Consider the following 16,047-nt stretch of genomic DNA (forward strand, 5'->3'; position numbering starts at 1 on the left):
GTGACAGAAGGAGGATGTGATACATAGTAACTGCCCCTCCTATTGCTGGGTGACAGAAGGAGGATGTGATACATAGTAACTGCCCCTCCTATTGCTGGGTGACAGAAGGATGCTGTGATACATAGTAACTGCCCCTCCTATTGCTGTGTGACAGAAGGAGGATGTGATACATAGTACCTGCCCCTCCTATTGCTGGGTGACAGAAGGATGCTGTGATACATAGTAACTGCTCATCCTATTGCTGGGTGACAGATGGAGGCTGTGATACATAGTAACTGCCCCTCCTATTGCTGGGTGACAGAATGAGACCGTGATACATAGTAACTGCCCCTCCTATTGCTGGGTGACAGATGGAGACTGTGATACATAGTAACTGCCCCTCCTATTGCTGGGTGACAGATGGAGACTGTGATACATAGTAACTGCCCCTCCTATTGCTGGGTGACAGAAGGAGGCTGTGATACATAGTACCTGCCCCTCCTATTGCTGGGTGACAGATGGAGACTGTGATACATAGTAACTGCCCCTCCTATTGCTGGGTGACAGATGGAGACTGTGATACATAGTAACTGCCCCTCCTATTGCTGGGTGACAAAAGGATGCTGTGATTCATAGTAACTGCCCCTCCTATTGCTGGGTGACAGAAGGATGCTGTGATACATAGTAACTGCCCCTCCTATTGCTGGGTCACAGATGGATACTGTGATACATAGTAACTGCCCCTCCTATTGCTGGGTGACAGGAGACTGTGATACATAGTAATTGCCCCTCCTATTGCTGGGTGACAGATGGAGACTGTGATAGATAGTACCTGCCCTTCCTATTGCTGGGTGACAGATGGAGGCTGTGATGCATAGTATCTGCCCCTCCTATTGCTGGGTGACAGAATGAGACTGTGATACATAGTATCTGCCCCTCCTATTGGTGGGTGACAGATGGAGACTGTGATACATAGTAACTGCCCCTCCTATTGCTGGGTGACAGATGGAGGCTGTGATACATAGTAACTGCCCCTCCTATTGCTGGGTGACAGAAGGAGACTGTGATACATAGTAACTGCCCCCCCTATTGCTGGGTGACAGGAGACTGTGATACATAGTACCTGCCCCTCCTATTGCTGGGTCACAGAAGGAGGATTTGATACATAGTACCTGCCCCTCCTATTGCTGGGTGACAGAAGGATGCTGTGATACATAGTAATTGCCCCTCCAATTGCTGGGTGACAGATGGAGGCTGTGATACATAGTAACTGCCCCTCCTATTGCTGGGTGACAGAATGAGACCGTGATACATAGTAACTGCCCCTCCTTTTGCTGGGTGACAGGAGACTGTGATACATAGTAACTGCCCCTCCTATTGCTGGGTCACAGATGGAGACTGTGATACATAGTAACTGCCCCTCCTATTGCTGGGTGACAGAAGGAGACCGTGATACATAGTAACTGCCCCTCCTATTGCTGGGTGACAGATGGAGACTGTGATACATAGTACCTGCCCCTCCTATTGCTGGGTGACAGATGGAGACTATGATACATAGTAACTGCCCCTCCTATTGCTGGGTGACAGATGGAGACTGTGATACATAGTAACTGCCCCTCCTATTGCTGGGTGACAGGAGACTGTGATACATAGTAACTGCCCCTCCTATTGCTGGGTGACAGATGGAGGCTGTGATACATAGTACCTGCCCCTCCTATTGCTGGGTGACAGAAGGAGACTGTGATACATAGTAACTGCCTCTCCTATTGCTGGGTGACAGATGGAGACTGTGATACATAGTACCTGCCCCTCCTATTGCTGGGTGACAGAAGGAGACTGTGATGCATAGTACCTGCCCCTCCTATTGCAGGGTGACAGATGGAGACTGTGATGCATAGTAACTGCCCCTCCTATTCTGAGTGACAGATGGAGACTGTGATACATAGTAACTGCCCCTCCTATTGCTGGGTGACAGATGGAGACTGTAATACATAGTAACTGCCCCTCCTATTGCTGGGTCACAGATGGAGACTGTGATACATAGTAACTGCCCCTCCTTTTGCTGGGTCACAGAAGGAGACTGTGATACATAGGAACTGCCCCTCCTATTGCTGGGTGACAGAAGGAGACTGTTATACATAGTAACTGCCCCTCCTATTGCTGGGTGACAGAAGGAGACTGTGATACATAGTAACTGCCCCTCCTATTGCTGGGTGACAGAAGGAGACTGTGATACATAGTAACTGCCCCTCCTATTGCTGGGTGACAGGAGACTGTGATACATAGTACCTGCCCCTCCTATTGCTGGGTGACAGATGGAGGCTGTGATACATAGTAACTGCCCCTCCTATTGCTGGGTGACAGAAGGAGACTGTGATACATAGTAACTGCCCCTCCTATTGCTGGGTGACAGATGGAGACTGTGATACATAGTAATTGCCCCTCCTATTGCTGGGTGACAGATGGAGGCTGTGATACATAGTAACTGCCCCTCCTATTGCTGGGTGACAGATGGAGACTGTGATACATAGTAACTAGTAACTGCCCCTCCTATTGCTGGGTGACAGGAGACTGTGATACATAGTAACTGCCCCTCCTATTGCTGGGTGACAGATGGAGGCTGTGATACATAGTACCTGCCCCTCCTATTGCTGGGTGACAGAAGGAGACTGTGATACATAGTAACTGCCTCTCCTATTGCTGGGTGACAGATGGAGACTGTGATACATAGTACCTGCCCCTCCTATTGCTGGGTGACAGAAGGAGACTGTGATGCATTGTACCTTCCCCTCCTATTGCAGGGTGACAGATGGAGACTGTGATGCATAGTAACTGCCCCTCCTATTCTGAGTGACAGATGGAGACTGTGATACATAGTAACTGCCCCTCCTATTGCTGGGTGACAGATGGAGACTGTAATACATAGTAACTGCCCCTCCTATTGCTGGGTCACAGATGGAGACTGTGATACATAGTAACTGCCCCTCCTTTTGCTGGGTCACAGAAGGAAACTGTGATACATAGGAACTGCCCCTCCTATTGCTGGGTGACAGAAGGAGACTGTTATACATAGTAACTGCCCCTCCTATTGCTGGGTGACAGAAGGAGACTGTGATACATAGTAACTGCCCCTCCTATTGCTGGGTGACAGAAGGAGACTGTGATACATAGTAACTGCCCCTCCTATTGCTGGGTGACAGGAGACTGTGATACATAGTACCTGCCCCTCCTATTGCTGGGTGACAGATGGAGGCTGTGATACATAGTAACTGCCCCTCCTATTGCTGGGTGACAGAAGGAGACTGTGATACATAGTAACTGCCCCTCCTATTGCTGGGTGACAGAAGGAGACTGTGATACATAGTACCTGCCCCTCCTATTGCTGGGTGACAGAAGGAGACTGTGATACATAGTACCTGCCCCTCCTATTGCTGGGTGACAGATGGAGGCTGTGATACGTAGTAACTGCCCCTCCTATTGCTGGGTGACAGAAGGAGGCTGTGATACGTAGTAACTGCCTCTCCTATTGCTGGGTGACAGATGGAGACTGTGATACATAGTAACTGCCCCTCCTATTGCTGGGTGACAGATGGAGACTGTGATACATAGTACCTGCCCCTCCTATTGCTGGGTCACAGATGGAGACTGTGATACATAGTACCTGCCCCTCCTATTGCTGGGTGACAGATGGAGGCTGTGATACATACTACCTGCCCCTCCTATTGCTGGGTGACAGAAGGAGACTGTGATACATAGTAAATGCCCCTCCTATTGGTGGGTGACAGAAGGAGACTGTGATACATAGTACCTGCCCCTCCTATTGGTGGGTGACAGAAGGAGACTGTGATACATAGTAACTGCCTCTTCTATTGCTGGGTCACAGAAGGAGACTGTGATACATAGTAACTGCCCCTCCTATTGCTGGGTGACAGATGGAGACTGTGATACATAGTACCTGCCCCTCCTATTGCTGGGTGACAGATGGAGGCTGTGATACATAGTAACTGCCCCTCCTATTGCTGGGTGACAGATGGAGACTGTGATAGATAGTAACTGCCCCTCCTATTGCTGGGTGACAGAAGGAGACTGTGATACATAGTACCTGCCCCTCCTATTGGTGGGTGACAGAAGGAGACTGTGATACATAGTAACTGCCCCTCCTATTGCTGGGTGACAGAAGGAGACTGTGATACATAGTAACTGCCCCTCCTATTGCTGGGTGACAGAAGGAGACTGTTATACATAGTAACTGCCCCTCCTATTGCTGGGTGACAGAAGGAGACTGTGATACATAGTAACTGCCCCTCCTATTGCTGGGTGACAGGAGACTGTGATACATAGTACCTGCCCCTCCTATTGCTGGGTGACAGATGGAGGCTGTGATACATAGTAACTGCCCCTCCTATTGCTGGGTGACAGATGGAGACTGTGATACATAGTAACTGCCCCTCCTATTGCTGGGTGACAGAAGGAGACTGTGATACATAGTACCTGCCCCTCCTATTGCTGGGTGACAGAAGGAGACTGTGATACATAGTACCTGCCCCTCCTATTGCTTGGTGACAGATGGAGGCTGTGATACATAGTAACTGCCCCTCCTATTGCTGGGTGACAGAAGGAGGCTGTGATACATAGTACCTGCCCCTCCTATTGCTGGGTGACAGAAGGAGGCTGTGATACATAGTAACTGCCCCTCCTATTGCTGGGTGACAGAAGGAGACTGTGATACATAGTACCTGCCCCTCCTATTGCTGGGTGACAGAAGGAGGCTGTGATACATAGTAACTGCCCCTCCTATTGCTGGGTGACAGAAGGAGACTGTGATACATAGTAACTGCCCCTCCTATTGCTGGGTGACAGATGGAGGCTGTGATACATAGTAACTGCCCCTCCTATTGCTGGGTCACAGAAGGAGACTGTGATACATAGTAACTGCCCCTCCTATTGCTGGGTGACAGTTGGAGGCTGTGATACATAGTAACTGCCCCTCCTATTGCTGGGTGACAGATGGAGACTGTGATACATAGTAACTGCCCCTCCTATTGCTGGGTGACAGATGGAGACTGTGATACATAGTAATTGCCCCTCCTATTGCTGGGTGACAGATGGAGGCTGTGATACATAGTAACTGCCCCTCCTATTGCTGGGTGACAGATGGAGACTGTGATACATAGTAACTAGTAACTGCCCCTCCTATTGCTGGGTGACAGGAGACTGTGATACATAGTAACTGCCCCTCCTATTGCTGGGTGACAGAAGGAGACTGCGATACATAGTAACTGCCCCTCCTATTGCTGGGTGACAGATGGAGGCTGTGATACATAGTACCTGCCACTCCTATTGCTGGGTGACAGAAGGAGACTGTGATACATAGTACCTGCCCCTCCTATTGCTGGGTGACAGAAGGAGACTGTGATACATAGTACCTGCCCCTCCTATTGCTGGGTGACAGATGGAGACTGTGATACATAGTACCTGCCCCTCCTATTGCTGGGTGACAGATGGAGACTGTGATGCATAGTAACTTCCCCTCCTATTGCTGGGTGACAGATGGAGGCTGTGATACATAGTAACTGCCCCTCCTATTGCTGGGTGACAGATGGAGACTGTGATACATAGTAACTGCCCCTCCTATTGCTGGGTGACAGATGGAGACTGTGATACATAGTAACTGCCCCTCCTATTGCTGGGTGACAGAAGGAGACTGTGATACATAGTAACTGCCCCTCCTATTGCTGGGTGACAGAAGGAGACTGTTATACATAGTAACTGCCCCTCCTATTGCTGGGTGACAGAAGGAGACTGTGATACATAGTAACTGCCCCTCCTATTGCTGGGTGACAGATGGAGACTGTGATACATAGTAACTGCCCCTCCTATTGCTGGGTGACAGATGGAGACTGTGATACATAGTAACTGCCCCTCCTATTGCTGGGTGACAGAAGGAGACTGTGATACATAGTAACTGCCCCTCCTATTGCTGGGTGACAGATGGAGACTGTGATACATAGTAACTGCCCCTCCTATTGCTGGGTGACAGAAGGAGACTGTGATACATAGTAACTGCCCCTCCTATTGCAGGGTGACAGATGGAGACTGTGATACATAGTATCTGCCCCTCCTATTGCTGGGTGACAGATGGAGACTGTGATACATAGTAACTGCCCCTCCTATTGCTGGGTGACAGAAGGAGACTGTGATACATAGTAACTGCCCCTCCTATTGCTGGGTCACAGAAGGAGACTGTGATACATAGTAACTGCCCCTCCTATTGCTGGGTCACAGAAGGAGACTGTGATACATAGTAACTGCCCCTCCTATTGCTGGGTGACAGAAGGAGACTGTGATACATAGTAACTGCCTCTCCTATTGCTGGGTGACAGAAGGAGACTGTGATACATAGTAACTGCCCCTCCTATTGCTGGGTGACAGAAGGAGACTGTGATACATAGTAACTGCCCCTCCTATTGCTGGGTGACAGGAGACTGTGATACATAGTACCTGCCCCTCCTATTGCTGGGTGACAGATGGAGACTGTGATACATAGTAACTGCCCCTCCTATTGCTGGGTGACAGATGGAGACTGTGATACATAGTACCTGCCCCTCCTATTGCTGGGTGACAGATGGAGACTGTGATACATAGTACCTGCCCCTCCTATTGCTGGGTGACAGATGGATGCTGTGATACATACTACCTGCCCCTCCTATTGCTGGGTGACAGATGGAGGCTGTGATACATAGTACCTGCCCCTCCTATTGGTGGGTGACAGAAGGAGACTGTGATACATTGTACCTGCCCCTCCTATTGGTGGGTGACAGAAGGAGACTGTGATACATAGTAACTGCCTCTCCTATTGCTGGGTCACAGAAGGAGACTGTGATACATAGTAACTGCCCCTCCTATTGCTGGGTGACAGATGGAGACTGTGATACATAGTAACTGCCCCTCCTATTGCTGGGTGACAGATGGAGGCTGTGATACATACTACCTGCCCCTCCTATTGCTGGGTGACAGAAGGAGACTGTGATACATAGTACCTGCCCCTCCTATTGGTGGGTGACAGAAGGAGACTGTGATACATAGTAACTGCCCCTCCTATTGCTGGGTGATAGATGGAGCCTGTGATACATAGTACCTGCCCCTCCTATTGCTATGTGACAGATGGAGACTGTGATACATAGTAACTAGTAACTGCCCCTCCTATTGCTGGGTGACAGATGGAGACTGTGATACATAGTAACTGCCCCTCCTATTGCTGGGTGACAGATGGAGACTGTGATACATAGTAACTGCCCCTCCTATTGCTGGGTGACAGATGGAGGCTGTGATACATAGTAACTGCCCCTCCTATTGCTGGGTGACAGATGGAGACTGTGATACATAGTACCTGCCCCTCCTACTGCTGGGTGATGATGGAGAGATAATTGTGAAATGATCGCTGTATCGCTGCCACTAAGTCACTGGGGTGTCTCGCCCCTATAAGGTCACCTACGTCTTCTGGTATATTTTCTGCATAGAAAAACCATAGACTTCCTGACCCCTCTCAGGTCCTATTGAGAAGGGGATGTCACTTCTACTGGGGGTGTAATTGTGTGACCCTTATAGGTACACCCGAGGGCAGAGGTCACTCCTACTGGGGGTGTAACTGTGTGACCTGGCCGGACGCTGATGGTGACCCTTATAGGTACACCCGAGGGCAGAGGTCACTCCTACGGGGGGTGTAACTGTGTGACCCGGACGCTAATGGTGACCCTTATAGGTACACCCGAGGGCAGAGGTCACTCCTACTGAGGGTGTAACTGTGTGTCCCGTCCGGACGCTGTTGGTGACCCTTATAGGTACACCTGAGGGCAGAGGTCACTCCTACTGTGGGAGTAACTGTGTGACCCGGCCGGACGCTGATGGTGACCCTTATAGGTACACCTGAAGGCAGAGGTCACTCCTACTGGGGGAATAACTGCGTGACCCGGCCAGACGCTAATGGTGACCCTTATAGGTACACCCGAGGGCAGAGGTCACTCCTACTGAGGGTGTAACTGTGTGTCCCGGTCGGACGCTGATGGTGACCCTTATAGGTACACCTGAGGGCAGAGGTCACTCCTACTGGGGGAATAACTGTGTGTCCCGGCCGGACGCTGATGGTGACCCTTATAGGTACACCTGAGGGCAGAGGTAACTCCTACTGTGGGAGTAACTATGTGACCCGGCCGGACGCTGATGGTGAACCTTATAGGTACACTTGAGGGCAGAGGTCACTCCTACTGGGGGAATAACTGTGTGACCCGGCCGGACGCTAATGGTGACCCTTATAGGTACACCCGAGGGCAGAGGTCACTCCTACTGAGGGTGTAACTGTGTGTCCCGGCCGGACGCTGATGGTGACCCTTATAGGTCCACCTGAGGGCAGAGGTCACTCCTACTGGGGTTGTAACTGTGTGTCCTGGCCGGACGCTGATGGTGACCCTTATAGGTACACCTGAGGGCAGAGATAACTCCTACTAGGGGAATAACTGTGTGACCCGGCCGGACACTGATGGTGACCCTTATAGGTACACCCGAGGGCAGAGGTCACTCCTACTGAGGGTTGAACTGTGTGACCCGGCCGGACGCTGATGGTGACCCTTATAGGTATACCTGAGGGCAGAGGTCACTCCTACTGGGGGTGTAACTGTGTGTCCCGGCCGGACGCTGATGGTGACCCTTATATTCTTCTGATGATTCTTGCAGATGCTGGGCCAGTTTATCGCTCGGGCGGTAGCAGATCACGCTTTGCCGCTAGATTTCCTGGACCGTTACAAGGGACGGGTGGATTGCGAGCACGCACGGTGAGAAATATTGCTTAAGCAGCTTTTTACAAACTGTCCAGGTTGTAAGGATGTCCATGCTTGAGCACAGGTGTATTAATTAGTACATCAGTCAATTTGATTTAACCATGTGTCCTTTTTCCTTAAAACCCGGATTGTTAGGGTGCCTGGGGCCCTCACATTGGGGACTCGGGCTTAGGGTGCCTGGGGCCCTGACATTGGGGACTCGGGCTTAGGGTGCCTGGGGCCCTGACATTGGGGGACTCGGGCTTAGGGTGCCTGGGGCCCTGACATTGGGAGACTCGGGCTTAGGGTGCCTGGGGCCCTGACATTGGGGGACTCTGGCTTAGGGTGCCTGGGGTCCTGACATTGGGAGACTCGGGCTTAGGGTGCCTGGGGCCCTGACATTGGGAGACTCGGGCTTAGGGTGCCTGGGGCCCTGACATTGGGGCACTCGGGCTTAGGGTGCCTGGGGCCCTGACATTGGGGGACTCGGGCTTAGGGTGCCTGGGGCCCTGACATTGGGGGACTCGGGCTTAGGGTGCCTGGGGCGCTGACATTGGGGACTCGGGCTTAGGGTGCCTGGGGCCCTGACATTGGGGGACTTGGGCTTAGGGTGCCTGGGGCCCTGACATTGGGAGACTCGGGCTTAGGGTGCCTGGGGCCCTGACATTGGGGGACTCTGGCTTAGGGTGCCTGGAGTCCTGACATTGGGAGACTCGGGCTTAGGGTGCCTGGGGCCCTGACATTGGGGGACTCGGGCTTAGGGTGCCTGGGGTCCTGACATTGGGAGACTCGGGCTTAGGGTGCCTGGGGCCCTGACATTGGGAGACTCGGGCTTAGGGTGCCTGGGGCCCTGACATTGGGGGACTCGGGCTTAGGGTGCCTGGGGTCCTGACATTGGGAGACTCGGGCTTAGGGTGCCTGGGGCCCTGACATTGGGAGACTTGGGCTTAGGGTGCCTGGAACCCTGACACTGGGGGACTCGGGCTTAGGGTGCCTGGGGCCCTGACATTGGGGGACTCGGGCTTAGGGTGCCTGGGGCCCTGACATTGGGGGACTCGGGCTTAGGGTGCCTGGGGCCCTGACATTGGGGACTCGGGCTTAGGGTGCCTGGGGCCCTGACATTGGGGGACTCGGGCTTAGGGTGCCTGGGGCCCTGACATTGGGAGACTCGGGCTTAGGGTGCCTGGGGCCCTGACATTGGGGGACTCTGGCTTAGGGTGCCTGGGGTCCTGACATTGGGAGACTCGGGCTTAGGGTGCCTGGGGCCCTGACATTGGGAGACTCGGGCTTAGGGTGCCTGGGGCCCTGACATTGGGGGACTCGGGCTTAGGGTGCCTGGGGTCCTGACATTGGGAGACTCGGGCTTAGGGTGCCTGGGGCCCTGACATTGGGAGACTCGGGCTTAGGGTGCCTGGGGCCCTGACATTGGGGGACTCGGGCTTAGGGTGCCTGGGGTCCTGACATTGGGAGACTCGGGCTTAGGGTGCCTGGGGCCCTGACATTGGGAGACTTGGGCTTAGGGTGCCTGGAACCCTGACACTGGGGGACTCGGGCTTAGGGTGCCTGGGGCCCTGACATTGGGGGACTCGGGCTTAGGGTGCCTGGGGTCCTGACATTGGTAGACTTGGGCCTAGGGTGGGACAACTGACAGACAAATGCTGATAACTGGAGACGTGCAGAGTACACACTATACAATAATCTCTTGGTGTTTATATGCAGGATCGGGCCGATCTCCACACACACACTATAAAGTCTCAATGGGACCGGCCTAGCGCGTGCAGTTAGCGCTATGTCATCGGGACATGGTGCAGCGTGCCCAGTACTCATGCCAATGACCTCATGTCTGACAGGTCAGCCCGGGAACTGTGCACCCAGCTTAATGCAGACATGTAGATGGCTCAGGGTAGCTGAACACACAAACGCTCTCTTTATTGTCCTTTTATAACGGAAAATTACTCTTCAGGGTCCATAGGGCTCCACAGGGAGACAATAGGGTGTAGGTGGGACCTGGAGGACCGGATGCCAACAGCAAAGCTTTTCAATCCCAGGATGCTTCGGTCCTGCCCCCTATACCCCGTTCACAGCCAGAGGGCAACTCAGTTTCGTTGGTGTCCGGCAGGAGCTGGGTCACCGTTATAACATTGGGGCTGCTATAAGCTTATTTTTATGATTTATTTTTATTTCTAGTGTTTGGACTACTGAGCAGCAGCAACAGACTGTCCCTCAGACGTCTGCGCCACCCCTCCGCTGCGCCATGACACCAGCCCTCAGCTAGGTACTCCCGTTGGGGCTCTACTATATTACGCGGTTGCACACTACACTGTGCCATATTACACATACTGCAGGGTGTGCACTGTATCATACTGTGTATGTTATTATCCCTGTGGCTGGCAGAGGACAGAATAACAAGCAGCCTGATGTTGCTCCTCCTACTCTGGTGTCCTGTACGTCCTGCTCAGGGGGCTTAGTCCCAGAGGACCTCACTCAGAAGGGTCTTTGTACTAATTGTTACACAGCCCCAGGCCCCTCAGTCCCGGTGTCTCCCCCTCAGGACCTGGGCGGCCTTTTCACAGATACTGGCAAAGATTGCGGACCACTTAGCAGCCCCCGTGGTAGCTCCCCCTGTGGAATATCCACAGCCGGTCTCCCTGCAAATCCTTTGCCTCCTCCCATGGATAGACGTACTATCTACCTCAGTACAGAGTTTGGCTAATACCTACGGTTTTCAGCACATGCTGCAAAAGGAAAAGCCTTTACCTACTAAGCGTACTAAGCGTGCTAAGCCTACTAAGCGTGCTAAGCCTACTAAGCCTGCTAAGCCTGCTAAGCCTACTAAGCCTACTAAGCCTACTAAGCGTGCTAAGCCTACTAAGCGTGCTAAGCGTACTAAGCGTACTAAGCCTGCTAAGCGTACTAAGCCTACTAAGCGTACTAAGCGTACTAAGCCTGCTAAGCCTACTAAGCGTACTAAGCCTGCTAAGCGTGCTAAGCCTGCTAAGCGTACTAAGCGTACTAAGCGTACTAAGACTACTAAGCGTACTAAGACTACTAAGCGTACTAAGCCTACTAAGCCTACTAAGCGTGCTGTGTTATCTTCCCAGTTATCAGAGTCTGATATAGACGCAGACCTTGCTCACTCTGACTCCATCTCAGGAGACGAGGAGACCCCTCTACACTGAATATAGCGGCTCTTGTGAGAGCTGTAAAATCTATTTTTAATGTATTTATATTTGAAGATTTTATTGGATTTTTCAGGGTACAGCACATAAGGCTCATCTGCTTACAGGTCGGCATAGAAGAGTCATATAACAATAATCCTAGCCACATGAGCAATAACAAAAACACAGAGGGCTTCACAGTTATAAAATAATGGGGGATTGATTCATCTTATAAGTGATAAGAAATAAACTAACAGAAAATAAGAGAGAGAGAGAGGGGAACACAGAAGAGGGAAAGCGACTGCGCCATCTACTTTGATCCCAGATGATGCCCCCCCCCCCGCCTCCCCTGGAGGTTCGTCTGTCCCTAGCTGGTGGCTACAGATATTTCATTTAGACAAGGGTCGCCCCTTTTGGACCCGGATTGGGCTCTCCTCACCATGGACGCAAGCCTCAGAGGGTGGGGCGCAGTGACCGACCAGAACTCCTTCCAGGGCCGCTGGACCCCAGTGGAGGCAGCGTTACCAATCAATGTCTTGAAACTTTCAACCATCTACAGAGCTCTCACTCTGGCTCGGGATATTCTTCAGGGCAGGCCAGTACAAGTACAATCCGACAACGCCTCAGTCACCAAGGAGGCACTCGAAGTCGGGCAGCAGTGGCAGAACGGTCCCACATTCTCACATGGACCGAACGCCATCTCCCAGCTATCTCTGTGGTATTCATCCCGGGAGTTCTCAATTGGGAAGCCGATTTCCTCAGCCGTCACCACATGCATGCAGGAGAGTGGTCTCTACATCCAGAAATCTTTCAGTTTCTGGTGGACAAATGGGGTCTGCCGATTGTGGATCTCATGGCCTCAAGACACAATAATAAACTTCCAGCATATGGAACCAGGACAAGGGACCCAAACGCAGCCTTCGTGGACGCATTGTCAGTGAAATGGACCTTCCATTTGGCATATCTGTCTTTAACGGTTTGGCTCTTGAGATATCCCTCCTAACGGCTAAGGGATTTTCCAGCTCTGTGGTCCATACCATGCTCAGGGCCTGTAAACCGGCCTCAGCCAGGTTCTATCACAGAATATGGCATACATATTTTCATTGGTGTGCTCTGCTAAACTATGACCCTAAAGTTTTTAAGATATCTAGAATTCTTGCCTTTCTTCAGGCTGCATTGGATCTAGGCCTCCGCCTAGCATTTCTGAAAGTGCAGGTCTCTGCTTTGTTCATCTGGTTCCAACGCAGACTTGCTCCTATACCGGACGTTCACAACTTCCTGCAAGGTGTTCTACGTATACAACCCCACTATGTCCCTCCTGTGGCTCCATGGGATTTGGCAATGATGCTCCATGCACTTCAGGAACCTCAGTTCGAACCCCTGGATCAGTGGATGTCAAGTGGCTCACTGCGAAGACTGTTTCTTCTGGCTATCACATCTACCCGTAGGATTTAGGGTGCTTTCATGTCGGCCCCCCCTTTTTAATCTTACATTGGGACAGAGCTGTTCTTAGAGCACGCCAGGCTTCCTTCCCAAGGTGGTTTCTCGTTTCCATCTAAATGAGGAAATTGTGGTTCCAGTCTTTCAATCACCAGACCTCTCGGCAGGTGAGGCCTCTTTGGATGTGGTCCGTGCTCTGAAGATCTACGTGGACCGTACTACTTCATTAGGAAATCGGACTCCCTCTTCGTCCTATATGGGAAGGCCAGCTAACAAACAGACACTGGCCAGATGCCTTTGCATGACTATCTCACAGGCTTACACGCAGTCTGACCTTCCTGTGCTGGCTACAGTCTCTGCTCGTTCTACTCGCTCTGTGGGTCCCTCGTGGGCATCCTGGCATTGTTCCTCAACTGAACCACTATGCAAGACTGCAAACTGGTCTTCTGTCCACACCTTTCTTAGGTTCTATGCCTTTGATACATTTGCCTCTCAGGATACTTCCTTCGGGCGCAGGGTTCTCCTATCAGCTTAGGAGTGTTCCCGTCCAACTGCTTTGGGACATCCCCATTGTCTCCCTGTGGAGCCTTATTTACCCTGAAGAAGAAAAGGAGAGTTATGGTAAAACTTACCTTCATTAACTCTTTCTTTGAAGTCCATAGGGTTCACAGGGCACCCTCCCTGACGCTCCTGGCTTCTATGGGTTTCTTGTCTTGGTCACTTGTTTCCTTCTCTGTATGAGAGTGTGATCCCTCTGTGTACCAGTCTTCCTTCTATCCTGTCCTGCAACTGCCTTGGGCTTGTTAACAAAACTGAGTTGCCCTCAGGCTGTGGGCGGGATATAGGGGAAGGACCGGAGCATCCTGGGATTGAAAAGCTTTGCTGTTGGTGTCCGGTTCCACCTACACCCTATTGTCTCCCTGTGGACCCTATGGACTTCGAAGAAAGAGAGTTAATAAGGGTAAGTTTTTACTCATTACAGGGTGATGAATAATATTCCTGTTACCTGGTTCCTATAGACATGGTTGTGATTCTGGCTCCTGCACCTCCTGTCACCCTTACTATGGCAGAGCAGGCAATGGTGAGACGTAACTCATACAGCGCAATCACCTCCTGTCATCCTTACTATGGCAGAGCAGGCAATGGGGAGACGTAACTCATACAGCACAATCACCTCCTGTCATCCTTACTATGGTAGAGCAGACAATGGTGAGACATAACTCATACAGCACAATCACCTCCTGTCATCATTACTATGGTAGAGCAGACAATGGGGAGACATAACTCATACAGCACAATCACCTCCTGTCATCCTTACTATGGCAGAGCAGGCAATGGGAGACGTAACTCATACAGCGCAATCACCTCCTGTCATCCTTACTATGGCAGAGCAGGTAATGGGGAGACGTAACTCATACAGCGCAATCACCTCCTGTCATCCTTACTATGGCAGAGCAGGCAATGGGGAGACGTAACTCATACAGCGCAATCACCTCCTGTCATCCTTACTATGGCAGAGCAGGCAATGGGGAGACGTAACTCATACAGCGCAATCACCTCCTGTCATCCTTACTATGGCAGAGCAGGCAATGGGGAGACGTAACTCATACAGCGCAATCACCTCCTGTCATCCTTACTATGGCAGAGCAGGCAATGGTGAGACGTAACTCATACAGCGCAATCACCTCCTGTCATCCTTACTGTGGCAGAGCAGGCAATGGGGAGACGTAACTCATACAGCACAATCATACATAGGGTCTGATCAGCAGAGGACGCAAATGCAATCACCTGCGGATTGCAGCTACTGAACTAAGCTAATGCCACGGCACAGCCGGCTTAAAGCCGCCCGCTGCCGCCTTTCTTATCCGTCCGGTGTCGCTCTCTGTGCCATTGGCGCACATCGGCCAGTAACACAGCAGTGACGGCAGCTCTGACCGGCCGCCATCACTGCAGCTCTCCTCCCACGCTGAGGGCTCTCATGCTGCCATTGCAATGGCTGATTTATACACAACCATGAAATGTTCTTGTTACAATCAGACACGTCTGCGATTACTTACCCACCCCCCTCCCGTTACCACCCCCCAAACGCTGGCAAAGCTGTCTGCGTCTACTAGGTGTAATCTGTGTATAGGAATAAATAATACTTCCAGCAGTCTCTCTCTTACTCCTCTCTGTCTCATTTTCTCTATCTCTCCCCCCTCTCGCTCTCCTCCTTTCCTTTCTCTCTCTCTCCTTTCCTTTCCCTCTCTCTCTCTTCCTTTCTCTCTCTCTCTCTCTCTTCCTTTCCTTTCTCTCTCTCCTCCTTTACTTTCTCTCTCTCTTCCTTTCTCTCTCTTCCTTTCTCTCTCTCTCTCTCTCTCTCTCTCTCTCTCCATCTCTCTTCCTTTCTCTCTCTCTTCCTTTCCTTTCTCTCTTCCTTTCCTTTCTCTCTTCCTTTCCTTTCTCTCTCTCTTCCTTTCCTCTCTCTCTCTCTCTCTCTCTCTCTCTCTCTCTCTCTCTCTTCCTTTGCTTTCCTTTCTCTCTCTTCCTTTCCTTTCTCTCTCTCTCTCTCTTCCTTTCCTTTCTCTCTCTTCCTTCCTTTCTCTCTCTCTCTCTCTCTCTCTCTCTCTCTCTTCCTTTCCTTTCTCTCTTCCTTTCCTTTCTCTCTCTCTTCCTTT

The 16,047-nt window shown here is 51.5% G+C and overlaps 1 protein-coding gene across 1 annotated transcript in view; it reads left to right on the forward strand.

The window, feature by feature from the left end:
* Positions 1 to 8,826, forward strand: part of LOC148442117 (programmed cell death protein 4-like) — a 332,847-nt gene extending 324,021 nt beyond the window's left edge. The window contains exon 6 of the mRNA XM_088464215.1: positions 8,710 to 8,826. Within this exon, the coding sequence (XP_088320341.1) occupies positions 8,710 to 8,811 (102 nt within the window). The 3' untranslated portion in view covers positions 8,812 to 8,826. The remainder of the gene's footprint in view (positions 1 to 8,709) is intronic.
* Positions 8,827 to 16,047: the final 7,221 nt, after the last annotated feature.

Source organism: Taudactylus pleione, unplaced genomic scaffold (genome assembly GCF_031769625.1).
Source record: "Taudactylus pleione unplaced genomic scaffold, aTauple2 ptg001612l, whole genome shotgun sequence".
Lineage (NCBI taxonomy): Eukaryota > Metazoa > Chordata > Amphibia > Anura > Myobatrachidae > Taudactylus > Taudactylus pleione.